Source organism: Paramisgurnus dabryanus, chromosome 21 (genome assembly GCF_030506205.2).
Source record: "Paramisgurnus dabryanus chromosome 21, PD_genome_1.1, whole genome shotgun sequence".
NCBI lineage: Eukaryota > Metazoa > Chordata > Actinopteri > Cypriniformes > Cobitidae > Paramisgurnus > Paramisgurnus dabryanus.
In genome coordinates, this window is record NC_133357.1 from 24,208,279 (window position 1) to 24,229,260 (window position 20,982).

Below are 20,982 nucleotides of genomic sequence, written 5' to 3' on the forward strand. Positions count from 1 at the left end.
ATAAATATATGATGCAAACAAAAACTTTTATTCTGCAAACGATTAGTTGTGATTAGTTGTTATGCAGCCCTACTTAAAATTAATTTATAGCTAGGTTTGATTATTGAAGTCATTATTAATTGCAAACAAATAAATCTTACTGCCATTATCAGCAAAGGATGGGCACCATCAAATGAATTATTTTAGTTATTACAAAAGCAAACATTTATGCATCATCACTAGTTAATGCAAAATATAAATAAAAGTAAACAATATGAAGAAAACAATAAAAACAATTACAAAAACAAATAAAACAGACATTTTGTTTTTTATTTTTAGAGGGGAGAAGTTTTTTTATATTCATCAAGAGTCTTTTCAACTTTTCATTTGCAAAGGTGAAAAGCTAGTCCCTTTTTAGTCCTTCGACTAAAGTAAAAACCATAAGAAAACAAACGAAACGGTTACGAAAATAAAGAGCCGATCAGGAGTCTAGACAGAGGCCCCAGTGTAAAAGTCAGTAGTACTAAAACACGTCTTCTGCTCAACCACACTACATCAGATACTATGTTTGCTCCCTTCTCACTAAATCTTTATCCTTATACACTTTATTGCACATACTGGTCAGAACAACAGGGCACCCTGCCTTTGGTACAAACGTGATCAACTGACATGCAATGACCAAGCTACTACAAGTTGTTGATAAGTGGGAATCAGCAGGAAATTGGTTGCCATGCAAGTCAGTGAACTGGAACAGGAGGCCGAGTTAGCAGACGTGGCCCCTTAAAACACTATGGGAGTTATCATGTCCTGATTATTTACAGAAGCTGCGTCGTGTAATACAGAAGAGGCACTGTTAATCGTATATTTACGCTTGTTCAGTTAAGGCAATTGCAATGCAATTCACTCTGCACATAGTGTATGGGACTCCCCTATTGGATTTGTTAGCAATTAGCTAGCTGAGAAATAGTTAAAAGTTAAATCTATACAACTTGTTGACAGAGATTTTTATCTTTGAAATGCATGAGTTAAAACAGTACATTTTAAATACATTTAGCTCGTCCTTTAAGGAACAGTTCACCCAAAATTGATAATTTGGTAATTGTATAAAGTTATTGCAAATTCCTTATTTATTGTGATATATATTGTGATTTATTATGATATTTATATGTACAGTGGGCAAAATAAGTATCGAACACGTCACCATTTTTTAGTAAATATATTTCTAAAGGTGCTATTGACATGAACTGTATATGATTTGATTTCTTTGAATGTGTGGATAGCATGGAACAACATCTGGTGAAAATTTCATGTCAATAGCACCTTTAGAAATATGTTAAAGGATTAGTCAATTTTCTTAAAAAAAAAAATCCTGATAATTTACTAAACACCATGTCATCCAAAATGTTGACGTGTTTCTTTGTTCAGTCGAGAAGAAATTATGTTTTTTGAGGAAAACATTCCAGGATTTTTCTCATTTTAATGGACTTTAATGGACCCCAACACTTAACAGTTTTAAAAGACTCTAAACGATCCCAAACGAGGTATAAGGGTCTTATCTAGCGAAACGATTGTCATTTTTGACAAGAAAAATTAAAAATATGCACTTTTAAACCACAACTTCTCGTCTATCTCCGGCAAAACGTCATCACGTCAAGAGATCACGGAAGAGGTATGCAAAACTACGCCCCAGTGTTTACAAGTGTGTTGAAAGAGGACCGCTCCGACGTTGTTGTATTTTGAATGACACTAATTCATGTCTTTGTGTCAGTTTATTGTTTAAAATGGTCCGCAAATGTGCGTTTCATATATGTAACATGTGACCTTTCACGGCATTACGCATTTTACGTGAGATCGTGCTGGCGCTTCACAGGATTGGAGATAGATGAGAAGTTGTGGTTTAAAGTGAATTTTTTTTTCTTTTCAAAAATGACAATCGTTTCGCTAGATAAGACCCTTATGCCTCGGTTGAGGTCGTTTAGAGTCCTTTGAAAGTGTTGAGTTAAGTGTTAAGTGTTGAGGTCCATTAAAGTCCTGGAAATGAGAAAAATCCTGGAATGTTTTCCTCAAAAAACATAATTTCTTCTCGACTGAACGAAGAAAGACATCAACATTTTGGATGACATGGTGGTGAGTAAATTATCTGGATTTTTTTAAGAAAATGACTAATCCTTTAACGGAGAAAAATGGTGACGTATTCAATACTTATATTACCTGCTGTATATATTTAATAATTTCTTGGTTTAAAGAAATGAAACATTGTAAAAAGTGCTGTAGTAATAAATGTGACTTGACTATTAAAATTGCTCATGGTCCAAACCTGCGTAACTTTCATAAATGCAACACATTAACTTAAAATTTTAAGATATGGCTTCCGAACATGAACATAACTTACAAATCGAATGAACCGCATTTTAATGGTGCTAAGCATTAATTTTGAAGCTCAAAAGCTTCAGTCTATTTTCATTACAACTGCAAACCATTTCTACTTTTGTGTTACACAGAAGAAAGTCAAACAGGTTTGGAAAAACATGAAGGTCGACAGAAACAATGACAGAATTTTCCTTTTTGGGCTGAACTGTCTATTTAAAGTGCTTCTCGCTGAAATAAAGCCGAAGAGGGAATACTAGTCTTCGTAAGTCACTGACTGCAGCTGATCAGTTAGTACCAACTTGCTTAAATGTCTCAGTTCAGGTCACTGTTTCCTATCTTCAGCTGGAATGAAATCATAATGGAATAGATCAGAACAACCATAACAGGAATAAAAATGTAAAAAATAGATACAGAGGTGAGACAAAATACTCAAACATTAAAACTTCAGGGAGTCAAACGAACAAACAAACAAAAATTGTAGAGAAGATACCACAATCAGACATGCTTTTGAGCTGTTTTAGTTTGGCAAGAAAGCAGCTTGTCGTATCATATAAACCTCACAGTGAAAAGAGTTACGCCCCTTCGAGATTACAAAGCACAGTATTCAGTCATAATTTATAGATATATTTCTTTCGTTTTTAAAAAAGTCCTTCTGTAATGAATTGGAACTTGATAAACTGTCTCGTACCGTGGTTTCCAATGCCGTGGCTTTTCCCCAGATGCTTCCAAAAAACTTTTTTTCCTTTTATTTCATTTTGTACCAAAAATACTTCTTTGAAAAAGAAGAAATGGTTGACGGAAAACACAAAACGAAAGGGAAGTCTCCCTCGAGGACGTGACCTGAAAAGCATACCCATCCAGAGAAACTTCCCAACTTATCCGATCTCATCTTCATTCAAAACAGAAATCCTTCAGTCCTTCATTTGATCAAGAACACAACGCCCTGCCAGTCACCCGGATTGCGGGCCAAATGGTGTAATGCGTCTTTAAACAATAAAACGTAAAACAGAAAAGGGGTGAGGGTGTTACATAATATTTAAACTTCAACAAACGTTTTAACATCTTCTTTCTATTAAATACTTTGGTCTTTGGTCAATAGTTTTCTTCTTAATTTATACAGATACTGTATTTGCACACAAATATACGCTTGTACGTGTTTACGTACGGTATAAATGCGTGTGCGTTTTCACACGTTTCCATAAAGGACTTTTTGCACGAAAACATCAAGATTGAAATAAATAAGAAATTCAGAACAAAACATGAGTACCTGTATTTATATTTTCCTGAAACAAAAACAACGGAGGAAACATGTCACACAAAAATAAAACGGGGAAAAATGCCATATGTACAGCGTTTCTCTTCGGCGAATTTAAAGGCCTTTATTAAATAAACCGACTTTGCATCTTTCAAGGAGCCTGAGGCTTAAAACCAGAAACAATCGTCCTTCAAGGCGCGCGGCCACATCCACGGCCGCCGCGTTACGTGACTGCTCTCCGGTCTGGAGTCCTGTTTGTTTTTTGTGAGGTTCTTTATTGTTTGTTTTCAAGTGATAGCGATGGCTACTTGTTTGACTTCGGGTTGCGTCGAGCAATCCTTCTCTCCGGAGAACTGTGAACATCTGAAGGAATGCTAGTGAGCTGCTAACTGTTGGGGGGTCCATCGTTCAAGAAGTAAGTGGTCATCTCACCCTTGCCCTTAACTTTTACGACCCCTCGACACTCCAGCTGGTAACTTTTACTGGCCAACACCTGGTGCAGATCTGTGGTCACCTGAAAAAAAAAATCCATTAAAATATCAGGGCCAGAACATTTTTATTTTGATTAAAATGTCACGAGGTGAAATGCTGTCTCAACAAATCACCATAAAGTTGAGCTTGTGGCAAAACCTTTTACAGTGCATGCATTATTTTATTTTGTCTTTTACATGGTGTGCTTTTTTGTTTGGGTTAAAAAGAATGTTAGTTTGGAAACTCATATAAAGTCTGAGATATGTGGTTGTCCACCCTAAACATCGACAGTCTGAATGTAGCGTAAGACTTTAAAGGTGTACCTGAATTCGGTCTGGGACCCCAGTACTGTCCATTCGACTGGCCACGTTGACTGTGTTTCCCCAAATATCATACTGGGGTTTTCTGGCTCCAATAACTCCTGCGACCACTGGCCCTATGTTTAGTCCTACAAACATAGATTTATGCATTGGTTTTTTCGCTGCTGGTTTTGCTGCTTAACATGTGATAGCATCCTTGAAATAGGACAACTTGAAAAACGAAGCCTTTGATAAATGTTTATGTGTTGCTCACCAATCTTCATCTGGAAGTTGTTGAAGGAATGCTCGTTGATGTATTTCATCTGCTCGCGGAGGTGCATGGCGTAGTCCGCCAGGGCGGTTATATGCGAACGACCTTCTTTGTCATAGGTGGAGTCGTTGAGGCCGGACGCGGCCATGTAGGTGCTGCCGATGGTCTTGATTTTCTCCAGCTGCCTGTATTTCTCCTCACTGATGATCTAGAACAGAGGAAGGATAACAAGAGCACATAATGCAGATAACAGTTCAGTCATCTCTTACTTTTACGTCAACCTCCAGCCTTACCTCATCAAAATCGGCGATGATCTCATTGAGAAGCCTCAGGCACTCCACTCCCTCGTTGTTTGCCTCCAGCTCCACGTAAAACTCTGAAAAGTTGCTGATGGAGGCGAACATGACGGCCACGCACTCGCAGGACTGATAGTAGAGCTCGTCGTTTCTTCTCTCTATGGCTAGAAAGTGGGCAGCCACATCTTTAGGCAGAATGTTGTGGAGGAGCCGGCGGTTGTAGGCTTGAAGCTCTTCCATCTCCTCTTTCTCTTCTGTGGCCTGTAGAAGGCATGACAAAGAGGAAAAATATTGATATGGATAAGCTGGAATGAGTATGGAGTCTAGTTCTTTATAGGCATAGTAAACAATTTTATCCAGGAACTGTTTTGGTTAAGAAATAGCTAAAAGAGTTTAAAATGTGTTTTAGAGCAGGTGAGGCTAGCTTGCTATGGCTAGCCTCTCCAAAATTGCCTATTCTAACTTTAAAGCAAAACACCACCGTTTTTCAATATTTTACTATGTTCTTATCTCTGGCGCAGTAACATCATCACTCCTGACTTCGGAAGTTTGAGCAAGAGGGGGAGGAGTCAGGAGTGATGATATTGCTGCACGCTGAGGTGGAAGTGCTGCAAACTAAGTGCTCTTCCACCATACAATATAGTTCTCATTTTTATCCACTTTACAAATCGCCACATTTTATTTTGTGCCACCATATTTACTCGTATTAGTACTCATGTAACAGTCTTTAAATAGGGAAAACGTGGAAGTGTTTGGTGGCTTCTAAATTCATCCCTGTTTGGATCCTAAGGAATAAATGGGGCTAGGCTAAATGCTAACATATTCACGACGTGCTATACAAAGATTAAGTGCATGCATTGAAAAAAGATAGGTTATGTACTAATTCGTCTAAGTTGAGGTAAGAATATAGTAAAATATTAAAAAGCGGTGGTGTTTTCCTTTAATGGATCGTCTTATAATGCACCACAATGCAAAATCTGACGGTCTACACAGCTGTATGAGTCTGCTGGAAACAAAGCTGTGTTTACAACAAGCTACCATGCTGCTACCATGAGGACTTTTCGAAGAACAACTTGCAAGACACAAGGGTCTTAAATATTAATCATGCATACGCAAGAATTGGTGCGTGAAATGTGCGTACAGATGTTTTCAAGAACAAATCATGATTCAACAAAACCGTTCATACTAATACTTCTTAAAAATTCTTAAAAAATCTAATCTAATAAAAATTGTATCAATCGATCTCAAAACTCCAAACTCACTAACGCAAGAGCGCGAGTATAAGAACAAATTCATTTGTTTAGTTGTGATTTAGGCAAGTTCAAATGTGCGTATAAATACAAAAAACGTACGCAATTATTAGTGAATGAGACCCATTATCTTTATAATATTGAAAGTTTGCTATCAAACATTTGTAGAAAGAAAATAGCACTGTTAGATCGCTGAGTGGCTCTGTTTTATTTTTCTTTAAAGTTATGTTGTCTACTAAACCTTTACAGGAAATAGATCGTGATGCGTCGAATTTCAGATTCCTTCCATGTAAAGTCACAATGAATTAAATTTTTTTTTTTTACAAATGTCTTATCTGTGAGCTTCATTATTTTTTTTAAATGAACGTGCTGTCATAATCTTTCAACCAAAATGTAAATCTCCTTCCGGTCACGAAGAATGGCGAAAGGCCGGGGCCCAGGAAAAGTTCACACCGATTAGCAAATAGCAACATGACCCAACTTCCAACAATCCAATCAATTCTCGATTGAGAAATGTATGTCCAGGCTTTCCCTTTCACTCACATATACATCATGGCGGGGAAAATAAGACAATCGTAACTTCTGTTTCATTGTGACTTTAAAAACTTTAAAAGAACAAACCATTGGTCATTTCGTCACCTTGAAATTATAAGGTGTTATCTTCACATTCACATATTCTTATTCAGTGACAACTTAAAGGAATTCTTCAGACAATTTAAATTTGAATATATTATTAAATTGGGTCACCTATGTAGTAAAAGTGTGAAGTTATTTTTATAAATTGGTGCCTTCTAGCCAGAGAAAAGCCAGAAAATGTGTTTTTTGGCTGATGTGGATGAAAAACACCAAATCCCAGAATGCATTGCTTCGCTGCTCTACCAGGCCACTCCCTAGTCATGCCTACCGGTTCGAGACGGAAGGAGGGAGGGAGATTCAACTCGGCTAAATACAACTTTTACAGACACCAGTAAACGTCTCTGCGACGATTTAGTTGATATATTATTATATGAGATGTTTTTAAAGTGTACATTTGTGTACATTTGAACAATTTTGTTTTATAAATAAAAAGTGTAATGCAATGCAAAAACGTTTAAGCTCAATATCTCAAAACTGCACAGAATGCAGACCAAACTTTATCATTTCAAGGTGGCAATTTGTAAGGTCCTGTTGTAAGAAAAGAAGCTCTAAAGTGGATCAGACCGGATCAGACCAGACTAATTGTCACCGAGTCTATACCTGAAGTTTCCAGAGGAAATCCAGACGAGCTGTAGACTCCACCTGCTGGGCATGTAGGTACAGTGCCAGTACAAAGACGGTGAGGATGACAGGGGTCATGACCTTTAGGGACACTTTTGTCACCCTGAAAGGACTGCACCAAGACAGCAGGTCAATGGTTTAGTCACACACCCACAAATTATTATTTACATCACAGCGAGAATGTAACAGCAAGTAAAACAAAGACATTATTATGTTGGTTTAATATGCCTGCATTAATTTTGAAAAACTACATGGAAATAAATGCTTGTTTTAACACATACCACTGATCAGCAGTTGCATTGAGATTGGACCTGAGGAAAACAATGAACATTTGTTTTTTGCATTCAAAGAAACTTTATAATTTTTTAATAATAAACATTAAGAAGCATAAACATAGGCCTTACCACTGCAGGGTTTCATTGAATATGCTGCAAAAGGAACAGAAATACACTTGTTTTATTACAAATATAAAGTGCACATATCACAAACATTAGGAATGGAAAGAACAAAATGTATTTTTAATTAAAAACCCATAATGACTGACTACTAATCTAAAAACTAAAGATTTATTTTTTCTCTAACTGTTGGTTTATGTTTTTATGTTATTTAATGTTTTAAATAGTTTATGCTTTAACTACTGAATTAATGTACATTGAAATTTCACAAAAAAGCTCAAGCTAAGCATCAAGTTATTTACAAAAAATTATTCGGATGTCCTGACGCCCTACAGTGGCCTACTGCAGTACTTACAGGGCATTGGAAGTTACAAAGAGATCTGCGTTGTCAAACAGCGCCACCTCTGGCCACTCCACGAGCAGCAGGAAGGTGAGCTGAATGAGCAGCATTAATGCCAGTTTCCCTATACTGCTGATCTGCAGGAACACCGAGCACGCCAACAGAGTCAGCAGCACGCTGTAGCTGAAATACTGAAAGAGAGCAAAGACATTCAAATGAGGATCTTAATCGAACAATATTTGTCAAATGTTTAATTTTCATGGGTTTTCATCAACAACAAAGCCTTGTTTACAAGGTACAAGGTTAATACAAAAGGCATTTTTAAGGAAGAACCTTGGATATGCCAATGTTATGAAGACTGCATGTTCATCACTGAAATATTTTAAGACAAATAGCTAGTAAAAGAATCTCCCTATGTACAACTTTAAGGGCGAGATGTGATTTTTCAAAGTTAGGAATTGATTAAATCACGTATCTGTTTTATACCAGAACGGAGACAGATTTAAATGCATGTTTACAACGAATTGTGTAGGACTACCAGGTTATAGTAATGGTAAAAACAAGTGGGGCTACATATGTCAACAGGTCCATAAGAAGACCTAACGCTGAAAACCCGTTTTTAAAAATTTTCGTTTTTAGAACCCGAAAATGCTGTTGTGATGCAAACGAATAGCCATTTGGTAAAAAATGTTGCCTCTAACACAGACTCGTACCTCAGGAAAGGGGCAGGAGGGAGTGTTGTTGGGACAGATATCCAGGCCTTCTGCTGCAGAACGAGACAGGTTGTGAATGATGCATGGAGTTACCATCTCTGACGATGACCAGTTTAACTGATTTGCTACACAGTCCACCAGCTTCTCTGTATCACAAGAAAACTGCAGGAAATAGAGAAATACAAATTATAGGTTCCATACTAAACATAACCAAATTAAAGCAACACTATGTAGTTTTTTTACCTTTAAATAATGTCTCTAAAATTATTTCAGTGATAGAACAACTTTTAACTTGACAAATTGTACTGTTGCTGCAACCTGAGCAGCCTCCTAGTTGCTACAAGCACACTCTGAAAGTGGCGGTGGAGGGTAGAGCACACAGCCCCGCCCCTCCCCCTGCCTGCAGAAGAGTGTCTGATACCAGGCACTGTTGCGCTTTTCAACCACATGGGGGAGCTGTAAGTCATTTTTACATGGAAACTACATAGTGTTGCTTTAAATATACCATAGAGGTGGACATTTTAATAAAAATGTAAAAAGAAGTCCATCTAAAAAGAAAAAAATCTGTCATGATTTTTATCTTAATTCAAACTAGAGAAATGCAATGATATTAAATGTTTCCACTGATACCGATATACAGAGTGATATCTGCCGATACTGATAGTTAGGTGGTTATATTATTGCATTAACAAAATTCTGAAGATAAAATTTTCTGTACATGTTATTCATTCATATAATGACCATTAATATTGAACATTAAACTAGTGATTTTTCATTACATTTTCTACACACAGAGCTCAAATTCATTGCATTTTCCTGTTCTCTTTTATATCAGCCATGACCATCGGCTGTTTTTAAACGATCGGCCAATAGTGAGAAAAATTTAATCGTCCAAACCGATTATTGGCCGATATATAAGAGCATCTCTAATACAAACTCATTTGGCTTTTACAAAGAACTGTATTGCAAAATCTTTAAGCTTCATCCCCCTGAATGTTTTTTGTTAGACATGCTGTCTGCATACCATATTGACAAAGGCAGAGATGAAGACGAGGACGAGGGTGAAAACTCCCACCAATGTGCTGTTGGTGCGAGACTGAACAATCTTCTTGGACACCGTCTGCATGACAGCCGGGAAGAGCTGTGAGACAAAGAAAAAGAGAGAGAGAGAGACAAATCACACTTAAAAACATTAAGTGAGGCTTGAACAGAGAGAAAAATGTTGATCTTGAGGCAAATACCACTTACCTTCACACAAGAGTAGATGGCACAAATGAAGAGGATGTTGGCAAGAATGATGAAGATACTGATGTAAATTCCCAGCATGACCAGAGTACTGCAGAACAACACAGTCATGGAAGTGTGTATGGTCTCACTCCGATTATGCTTTATAATCACATAACGTGTAATGTCATGTAAATGTATAAAAAGAGTTGTCTTTTATTGGGGAAAGATCATAAATGGCTAAAGCAAAATCGGATGGTAACAGGATTTCTGCCCAACACCCCCATTTCACGTTACATATAAACCAGCTTTCTTGCGATTTTGTTTATGTGCACATGTCTCTGCGTGTAAAAGATAAACGTCACAAACGGAAGTAAGCATAAAGTAACACATAAACGTCTACTCTCAACTCACATAGTTAATGGAAAAAAAAAATCTGCGCAGCTTTCTCCATAGCTGGTTTATTACTTTTTAAACGCACAAAAACCCGTTTCTATATGATTTTTGATAGATATCCGCTTGTTTTGTGCATGTACTCCAGCTTTATGTATGTTTATATGTTTGTGTGTTGATCACTCACTGAGGGAATATGACGATCTGAATGAAGGAGATAAAACAGAAGACCAGCAGCGTACAGGCCACGTAACCTCCAAAACGATCGTCCACCTTCTTAGAATACTAGACAATAAAGGAAACATTGGATGAGTATACAAGCTACAGTACATAAAGGCAAACATGCTAGTAATGCAGTGGTTCTCAAACTTTTTGGCATGCACCCCCCTTGTGTAGGGTGCATCCCTTACCCCAAAGAAAATTTGTGGCAGAAAACAATCTTAAACTTAGAATTTGATTAAACAAAACATTAAATAATACAATGTAGTGCTATTGTTTAATTACACGGAATATATGATAAATTACTGTTTTTATAAGCTGTCATAAACCCACACGACAGTTTGAGAACCACTGTGTTAAGTCATTACTACTCTGTTACATAAGGTTATTAATTTCAACAAATCATGACCTGTAGTAAAAATAAACTCATGACTTTACTCTTTCCCCGCCATCATTTTTTTTTTTAAAGTCGCCAGCCACTGCCAGTATTTTTTATGATTTTTTAAGTTTAATGCCTTCCAGAAAATGTTCTTCTTTAAATATATTTAATTTATTTGTCATCCAGTTTCATCCTTTCTTTATTAGTTCTCTTTAGTCACCTCTCAAATATGGGTAGGTTTTATTCAAAAATACCAAATTTTGAGCAAAAAGCTGAGCATTTTTATGGACTTTTTATAGAGATTAGATTCAGAGTGATCCTCAAACATACACAGAGTTTGAACTGTTTGCCCTAAGGGGTTGCTCCCTAATAGCGGAAATAAGGATTGTTGGAAAAACTCGTCATTGGCAGGGAAGCATATTCTCTTTATTGATGAGTTAACTCGTCAATGGCGGGGAAAGAGTTAAACCTAAATTAAAAATACAAGTGTGCTGATGCTCAGAGATGGAAACTCGAGTCTGCGACTTGGACTTGTGTCACAACAAATTACTGGACTTGGACTTGTGAGCAACTGACTCGAGACTTGACTCATACTTGGATCTCAGGGACTGCCAATACCTTTCTAAGCAACCAGACAATTTTTATCAAATGGACTATAACAGGGGTTATCAAACTTTGATCTGGGGTACCCCAGAAGGTTCTTAGGGGTCCCCAAAAAATTTCAAGCGCAAAAAGACAAAGCAAAAATTGTAAAAGTCTACTGTATAGCCAGTTACTTAAATATAAAAAAATTACAATTACTATTTATGTGAGTTTATGTTTATATAAAATATGGCTGTATGGATATATATTTTAGGAAAGAGGTCCCTCGCTAAATGTTCTTCATAAAGTTTGCCATTATAAAGTTTAAAAACCCCGTGACTATAAACACCCATAAGCAGGGACCCAGGTTCTGTCCATAGATGTAGGGATCATAGACTGTAAAAAAAGATGGACGACGCCTGTTCGCTCTCTTCCATTGGTGAAAAGTGAAGCCGCCAGTGTCCCGATATGGTGCTGACATCTTGGGTCTTGAGTCTGCGCAGTAGCGATTTCGGGACCAGTCCTGCACAGTAGTGAGCAGGAAGTAAAGCCGCGAAATCAAGACCCCACCCTCGTTCTCGCAGAATGCGCATATCACACGATATCACAGCTGTCAATCATGACGTGACACCACCGTTTTTATATCATTAAATAACTAACTAAACACAAACCTATTTTAAAAACAAACATTTGAATTTACATCAGCGTGATAAAAACTACAGTAAATGACAGAAATCAGCTTTGGAAAAAAGATCAATTGAAGTGTAATTAATTTTTTTAGTTGGTCTCAAGTCCCATTGAATAACATGGGGAGGCTGGGTTTATGACCTATACTGGGACCAGTCACTGAGGGGCGATCGAGACGGTTTGGCTTCACTTTTCAGGGCTTGTGCGGCACGCTTGGTAGGGATGGGCATTTTTTACTTTAGCCAACAAGCAACCACGCAGACCAATGTAACAACAAAGTGTCCACCCACAACACCCTAGAAATTAACTGTCAATATCTTAGCAACCACACAGGGCACTTCTGCAGGGTGCAAACAGTGTGCAATTACATGACAATGATGTACCAAATTTTACATATTTTTCGCTTACATTCGACAATGTCCTCAAAACTAATCCCGTTTACACAGATCCATGAAAACAACTAACAACACAGTATTATGTATGCAAGGACAACAGTTAGGCATGATATCACAATTTTCACAAATTCACATTTTTGTCGTTTACACAGAGACGGTAACGGTATTGTTTTCAAAAACTTTTTAAAAGTTTGCATTTTCAGGCCACTGTCATGTCAATGAACGGCCAAAATTAATAAAACGTTTTCCGTTTATAGCTGAAAATGGTGTTGTGCAAATGGCCCCTAAAGTTAAAGAGACTATAGGGGTTTTCACACTGCGCTTAACCCTGGGTTATATTCATTCTAAACCCCGCTTTTAACCCTGGGTTAAGGAGCGTTTCACACCTGTAATTTGAAAGCGGTGTTAGCACCGCTTTTTACCCAGGGTTATGAAACCCTGCTCCGAAGCAGGGTTAGCACCGCATTTGTGGTGTTAACCCCGCATTGCGGTGCCAAGCGCATGCAGTGTGAAACGAAGCAGGGTTAGCATGTTATGACCCTAATTAAACACAGCTGAAGTAGCTAATCAAGGTGTTCAGGGTTGCTTGATAATTACAGACAGGTGTGTTGGAGCTGGGTTGGAGACTCCTGACCCAGGGTTTAGGAATGCACAGTGTGAAACGTCAAATTATGAATACCCAGGGTTATCTCTTAACCCCTGGTTAAGTTTGAACAGTGTGAAACATGAAAAAAATAACCCAGGATTCCGTTAACCCTGGTTTTAGAATAACCCAGGGTTAACAATTTCAGGTGTGAAAAGCCTAAATGGGTGCTAATGATGTTAGTCATTGTGAGCTGGACATCAGCCACTGTCTGACCTTTTTCTCCAGGCTGGAGGTTTGGAAGGTGAGCAGGAACTTCTTCACATGGTCTTTTCGAAGCTGGTCAATACTGCGAGCATCAATGGCACGCCCCAAAAACTCATCCACCTCGTCCTCTGGATTCAGGGCCTCCTGAGCACCACGGCTGTGTTTGAAAAAGAAGATTGAAAATAATTAGATTTGTGTCTTACGCATTTTGCACATAATTACTCCTGAGAAAAGGAAAAACATCCACTCACTTGTCTTTGCTGGATGTTTCATCGATACCCTGGGCAAAAAATAGACACAAGAGAAACAAATCTATGTTAAAAAAGCTGAGTTCAAATATCTGAGATTAAAGTTGAAAGAGCATCAAGATCAAAAGGTCTCTCATCTGAACCATAGCAAGAGATAACGTCAATGTCAGGAAGAGCAGGTGACGCGATCAACAGGTCTCACCATCTGCCTGAAGACTTTGGAGTCTTTAGTTCTGGAGAAGGATCTGTCAGGCACCCATCGTGGTACCAGGCCCTCATTGGAGTTCGTCCGTGTGCGCTGCATTTTAGCCATCACTGCCTTCTCATCTTTCTGAAACAGTCAAGGGTCAGAATTATGGTAAAAGATCTTGAAAAAGTTGATTCGGCAGAATCTGTCTCATTAACATGTAGGACTATAAAGTGCAGCAGGGATGACGTATTTTTGTAGGCCAACCCAGAAGTTAGCGGGACAATGGTTCCCTCGCCAAAAAGCCCATTAGTTTTCCCATAGACTTTTAAATTATCCCAAAATATAAGCTCTGTGCTTAACAAAAGTTAATGATATTTGTTTTGTCCAACAAGATAATCTTCACAGATGAATTTTGAAGTCTAAATGCATTTACTAGAAATGAAAAGCTAACAATAGGTGAACTAAAGTGAAGTGAACTACACCACAGACACTCAAAATCAACACCAAGCTTCTGATAGCTATTTCAAACTTTATTAAACAAATTAAAGACATGTCCCCCTATATAGAAATACTCTATGGATGAATCTTTCTTTTGTGCTCATGTTGCGCTGTTTTTGAGATCTACATGCGTGATGATGTTTAAAGTCCCCGACAAAGTCTCTAGTCACATGTAGCAACTTGTTCAAAAACAGTTGAGCAACTAGAAGCGTGTTTTAGGCAAGAATGGGACATCATTCCTATTCCTAAACATTGGTCCTCCTCCAGCTGTTCCTTATATGTACATTTAACTTTTCCGGCCTCTTATTGCTACCTGTCCCAACTTTTTTTGGAATGTGTAGCTCTCATGAAATCCAAAATGAGCCAATATTTGGCATGACATTTCAAAATGTCTCACTTTCTATCACTTTCTACATTTGATATGTTATTTATATTCTATTGTAAATTAGATATAAGTTTATGAGATTTGTAAATTATTCCATTCCTTTTTTACTCACAATTTCTACAGTGTCCCAACTTTTTCTGATTTGGGGTTGTGTTTAAAGAAGAAAATTTTAAGCTTTTGTGCTGGCTGGCAACTTTTTTAAATGCTGGCGGGAAAGAGTTAAAAATCATGAGTGAGGGTATTACTAATGTGTCTTATGTTGTAAAATAAAACATGAAAATATCTTGGGCTTATGTTAACCAAAGATCTTATTTAAGGAGCTTAACCAAAACCCATTGACTTTGGGACAGTGGAACTAGAAGTGCTAAAATGCTAACTCGCTTCTGGGTTTTGCCTATAAAAATATGTCATCCCTGCAGCACTCTATTCTAGGATATGTTTAATTTAATGTCTACAGCAGTGGTCTCCAACATGGTCGCCCGCCAAAGCACATTCTATTAATAGCCTCAATTTTAATATTTATTTCTTTTTTAATAAAAACTTGGCTTCTTTTATGCACGTTAACATTTTTAAACAATGATCAATAAATAAATGATGATGATGAAATCAAAAGTTTTGAGTAGACTATATTAAAAAAGTATCCGTCCAGATTATTTGATCCATTGTGGTTGCCCTCACTCACAAAAACATTGGAGACCCCTGGTCTACAGTATATATAACTCAACACAATATTAATCGTGTCTAACCCGTTTCTGACTGCACCCCAGTACTAGGAAGGTCTCAATACTGTTTTCTTTCAAATAGGCATTTCTCTCCCCTCCAAATCCTGGTTCCACCTCATAGTCTCCATTCAGGTACTGTAGAGTGGCTTTAGTGATGTGAATTCTCCTGGTGAACAAAAATACAAATGCATAAATGACAGAGATCAGGTTTATGTTCATGTCACTTTCATTTTTAGACTCTCACCCGGCTTTGCCGCCAGCTTCCATGTGATTAGCCAGCGTGACGTCGTTGGACCACACGTCAAACTGCCACTTCCGCAGTCCAAGAACTCCACAGTGCACACGACCGCTGTGAATGCCGACCCGCATGTTTACATTCACCCCTGTGACCTCTCGCACCAACCTGGGGCACAAACATATGCTATTACTAAATCTTATACTGCAGCATCCACAACATGAACTCCCATTCTGCATATTTAACAGAATATATAAAGGATTGTTCACCCAAAAGCAAAAACTTTGCCATTATTTACTCACCCTCACCTTTCTTTGTTCTTCAGAACCCAAAAAGATTTGTTTAATATATGACACAAGAGTGGAGTTATTTACAGTATATCAACTCATTAGCTGGGCGATTTTGCTTTTAAACCTTCAAAAATCTTTAAAGTCGCCATGAAACGGAAGTAGCGATTGCCTTATTTTCCCCGTGGTGACATATATCCGAATGAAACGGCTTTTGAGATGAAATAAGGCAGGGCTGGATTTGAATTTGTCCATCGAGATCTGATTGGATCGTTTGAAGTTGGGTCGTGTTGCTAATTGCTAATCGCTGCGATCTTCTCCAGGACCCCACCCACCTGCCATACTTTTGACCGTAAGTGAAGAGAGATCGTTTTGAGGAGAGGAGGAGATTTGCATTTTTGATTAAAGATTATGAGCACACACCAATTTTTAAAAAATAATGAAGCTCACAGATAAGTCATTTGTTAATAAAACCACAATATTAAATATATATATATATATATATATATATATATAGTTTTTCATTTCAATTTCATTGCGACTTTAACTTGATTTTTCTCAAAATGAGCTTTGCTGACTCTGTGAACTTCAAACAGGTGTTACTCTGTCATTTTTTTGTCAGAATTCAACAAATCATAGATACTTTTGAAGTTTTTTTCAATAAAGAATTTTTCATTTTTGAAAATTTTCTCATTCCGACTTATTTTGCCGGCATGGGTCACAAATGTTTACATGCAGGTCAAAGCATCATGTGAGACGTCTCCATTAAAACAGCATATGATACAAATAAAATTTAAAGACAGGTTTTTCTCCCTGTTTGAAATACAGCTGCACAACAGGTGTGCTGGTTGGAAAGCTTACGTCTGACCTCAGTGTACATTTCTGGCAAAGCTTCTGTTGCAAAGAAGGAGGGTCATATCAGTTCATACGGATATAGACAGTATTGTCTCATCCCACTGGGAAAAAATCTGATATATTACAAAAACTCAATATACAGCTTTCAGCCCTATCGCTTCTGTCACCATCCACTCTCATAGTAACCAGAAAACACAACACTTTTCAAAATATCTGCGTTTGGATTTTGAAAAACAAGAAAATTTTCAACCCCTTGGGGGTCCGCTGACATTGGCTAAACTTAGAATTACGTAACGAAAAAACTGAAGCCAAAACGTTATTTACTAATTTTAAACTTTGTGTATGTTTTGATAATCATTCTGAATCTGATCTCTAACAAAATTCCTTCACAAAAATGCAATTATTTCAGCTTTTTGCTAAAAAAATAGAATTTTTAAAGAAAAATATCCATATTTAAGAGTTTATAAGTAGAGAAAAAAATGTAAGCTGCATCCCAAACCGCCTACTTCCATACTATATAGTAGGCAAAGAGTACGAGAAGTAGTGCTTTTCGCCTACTATATAGTATGGAAGTATGCGGTTTGGGATGCAGGGATAGATAGGATGAAAAATATAGATAGGATGATAGCATTTTTTTCCCCGTTTTGTTTGTTTATTGTTTGTTTGAAAGCAGAGGGTCTGTTTTTTATTTGATATATTTTTATGTTTATATATTTTTAGAAGAACATTTCCCTGGAAGGAATTTTGTGAAACTTTTGTGAAAATCACAAAAAAAATGCTGGCGGGCAACTTTTCAAAAAATGGCTGGCGGAGAATTAGTTAATTTTAACCACTGTACTTTGCTACTTTGATTTCCTATGATTTTTTCGGTTTTCATTTGCTTTTATTAATCTAAAGCTGCTTTGTAACAATTAAACAATTATGAAAAGCACTGTATAAATAAAATTGAATTGAATTGAATATAAGACGCTCGATCTATATGAGTAAATAATGACAAAGTTTTCAATTTTGGGTAAAATAATTTGGAAACTTACTTGTCTACTGTACTGTTATCATATTTAATAATGTATTGAAGCAGTCATTTACTGTACATTATACAGTATTTTTATTAATATACTAATATATTTGACCTTTTTAGCAAAAAAACCTAAAAAAAAAATAAACAGTTGAGTAACATTTACTCTAAAATAATCAAAAAATTATCGGCTATTTTTTCTTTTACAAACAAAAACTGAGATGTAGAGATGTTCACATATTTTTACTATAAACAAGACAAAAATACTAAAAAACCAGGAGTAATTTAGACATTATATAAACAATACAGGAACTGTCCAATACAGTATATACACATATTATTCTGTACAGTACAAATCCTGTATTGTGTTTATATTGTACTGTATATATTTGCATCTTGTGTGTATTGTAAAAATCCTGTATTATATTTATTTTATATTGTGTAAATTCTGTTTTGTTTGTAAATCTTGTCGCCTATGTGAATATAGGGATAAAGTGTATATACAAATCCTGTATAGTGTATATTTTGTATTGTGTACATTCTCAAGTATATTTGTGGTATACCATATGTTTGCCTTTAAAAATTGTCTGGAGTATGGGCCAATAAGTTTCACCCACCACTACACTTTGGGACAATGTGATTTGATTTGAGATAAACAATTTTGGATCTTATTTAGGAATTACTACACTTCTCTCCTCAGGGGTCACACTTCAGCTGTGTGCATGCTACCACCTGGTACACGTAATACACTCCATCATATTTTTGTTTTCATGTGTTTTTGTCTGTTTGTTCTCATCTCTTGATCTTCTGACAGCCGAGTGAGACTTACGAGATGGCTTCAATCATGTCCACACCCATTTCCACACAGCAGTGAGCGTGATCGGCTCTGGGCTCAGGTAACCCTGACACACAATAATAACAATCCCCCAGGATCTTAATCCGTAAGCAGTGGTTTTCCTACACACACACACACAAGAGAAAAGAAGTTAATTAGAAAGTTCAAGCCGAGGAGGCGACAGCTTCACGCTGAGGTGCGAAAAGATGGCGGCTGTTTTGGGCAGCGTGTGATACAGAGAGAAAGACATTTTTGTGGGAATGTGTGATTTTTGCATGTGCTTGTGACGCTTGTGTGTGAAAACGTGCCAACATTTCAATTTCATCCAGAGGGCAAACAAAAAGACAGTCGTGTGACATGTTTCATATTTTGTAAAGTTTCTTCACGCAGCGCTCAATTTACACAGGGCATCAGTGTTAATGCATGACTGAGGGCGTGTCGGAAGAATGGCCCTAACGCGATCATATTGACAACAGCCAATCACAGTGGACCGCAACACAACACAAAAAAGGCGACTTTTGTTTTGACAACTAGGCAACCGGATTGGTTGCGGTAGCGATTGCTGGTATGGCTCTAGTGCCATCCACCGCAATGATTAATCTTTTCATCTTTCCATTTTTATGCTCCTCTGTTCTCCGGTTTTGCATAAACATAATTGGCTAAATGTTCGACATCTGCCATGAGCAACACCAGTGACGCAAAACTGACGGATACACAATTCAGTTCGGCAACGCATGATGTCACCAATTTAAAGGGGACATTTCACAAGACTTTTTTAAGATGTCAAATAAATCTTTGGTGTCCCCAGAGAATTTCTGTAAAGTTTTAGCTCAAAATATTATATAGATCATTTATTATAACATGTTAAAATTGTCACTTTGTAGGTGTGAGCAAAAATGTGCCGTTTTGGGGTGTGTCCTTTAAAATGCAAATGAGCTGATCTCTGCACTAAATGGCAGTGCTGTGGTTGGATAGTGCAGATTATTATTATCCCCTTCTGACATCACAAGGGGATCCGATTTCAATGACCTATTTTTTCACATGCTTGCAGAGAATGGTTTACCAAAACTAAGTTACTGTGTTGATCTTTTTCACATTTTCTAGGTTAATAGAAGCACTGGGCACCCAATTATAGCACTTATACATGGAAAAAGTCGGATTTTCATGATATGTCCCCTTTAAAGTAAATGAAAAGCATTAATGCTGATGCCCCGTGTGATTCGAGCGTTACAGTGTTGCCATGTTTTATGTACTAAAACAGTTTTTGGGGTTGTTAAAGTGCAGATTGCAATATTTCAGTCTGTATTTTCAATCAAACACATTCAGATTTATTTCAGTTTATTATGGGCTTGTGCAAAAAACATGACTTTCTAAGAAATATAAAAAAAATTCTTGATGAGCAAAATGCCCTAAAAAAATAAGTGTTTTAAACAAAAAAATTAAATGTAAGTATATTTGTGCATAAAACAAGCAAAAAAAATTACTTTTTTCTTAAAACACTTAATTCAAGAAAATGTTATGTCCCAGCTTACCGATGCCAGCTTGTCAAAGCGGGCAAACAATTCATTCAGAGTCATAACCAGCTCTTGAGCAGTGCACTGCGATGCTAGACTCGTGAAACCTTCAATGTCTGCAAACAGAATACTGAGAGAGATAGAGAGAGAGAGAGAGAAAGAGAGAGAGAGAAAGAGAGAGAGAAAGAGAGAGAGAAAGAGAGAGAGAAAGAGAGAGAGTGTTAAACCGTATGAGTGTTTGTCATGTTCATTATTGGTATAGCAACTGATCCTGTAACACACTCCAGTATCGGTATTAGGTTTGTTTTCTATAAAAAGCTTTGGTTTGATTGTTTTGAAGTGCCAGGTGCACAATATCCTCTTCTTTAACAATTGAACTAGGTGAAAAGGATATGTGTGCGCGCGCGCGTGCGTGTGTGTGTGTGTGTGTGCTAGTATCCCTTAGGGTAAATTCACTCTGTGTAATAGAAAGCCCTGTGAAGTGCTTTAATTCAATCATGGTTTCAATTAAGTATCTTTTGGGGTTAACATAAGTGACTGATATTTAACAATCTCCTCTCACCATAAAGCCCC

General features: G+C 37.2%; 1 protein-coding gene across 2 annotated transcripts in view; it reads right to left on the reverse strand.

Annotated features, from left to right (window-relative positions):
• Positions 1-2,118: 2,118 nt before the first annotated feature.
• adcy6a (adenylate cyclase 6a) overlaps positions 2,119-20,982 on the reverse strand; it is a 64,981-nt gene continuing 46,117 nt past the window's right edge. For both annotated transcript variants that reach the window (XM_065286350.2, XM_065286351.2), the window contains exons 6-24: positions 20,428-20,539; positions 18,890-19,017; positions 15,913-16,071; positions 15,693-15,834; positions 14,076-14,204; positions 13,877-13,905; positions 13,635-13,782; positions 10,701-10,798; positions 10,145-10,232; positions 9,921-10,037; positions 8,897-9,058; positions 8,199-8,374; positions 7,853-7,876; positions 7,730-7,759; positions 7,428-7,560; positions 4,939-5,202; positions 4,649-4,853; positions 4,399-4,523; positions 2,119-4,118 (exon numbers count right to left, since the gene is read on the reverse strand). In XM_065286350.2, the coding sequence (XP_065142422.1) occupies positions 3,990-4,118; positions 4,399-4,523; positions 4,649-4,853; positions 4,939-5,202; positions 7,428-7,560; positions 7,730-7,759; positions 7,853-7,876; positions 8,199-8,374; positions 8,897-9,058; positions 9,921-10,037; positions 10,145-10,232; positions 10,701-10,798; positions 13,635-13,782; positions 13,877-13,905; positions 14,076-14,204; positions 15,693-15,834; positions 15,913-16,071; positions 18,890-19,017; positions 20,428-20,539 (2,398 nt within the window). In that variant the 3' untranslated portion in view covers positions 2,119-3,989. The remainder of the gene's footprint in view (positions 4,119-4,398; positions 4,524-4,648; positions 4,854-4,938; positions 5,203-7,427; positions 7,561-7,729; positions 7,760-7,852; positions 7,877-8,198; positions 8,375-8,896; positions 9,059-9,920; positions 10,038-10,144; positions 10,233-10,700; positions 10,799-13,634; positions 13,783-13,876; positions 13,906-14,075; positions 14,205-15,692; positions 15,835-15,912; positions 16,072-18,889; positions 19,018-20,427; positions 20,540-20,982) is intronic.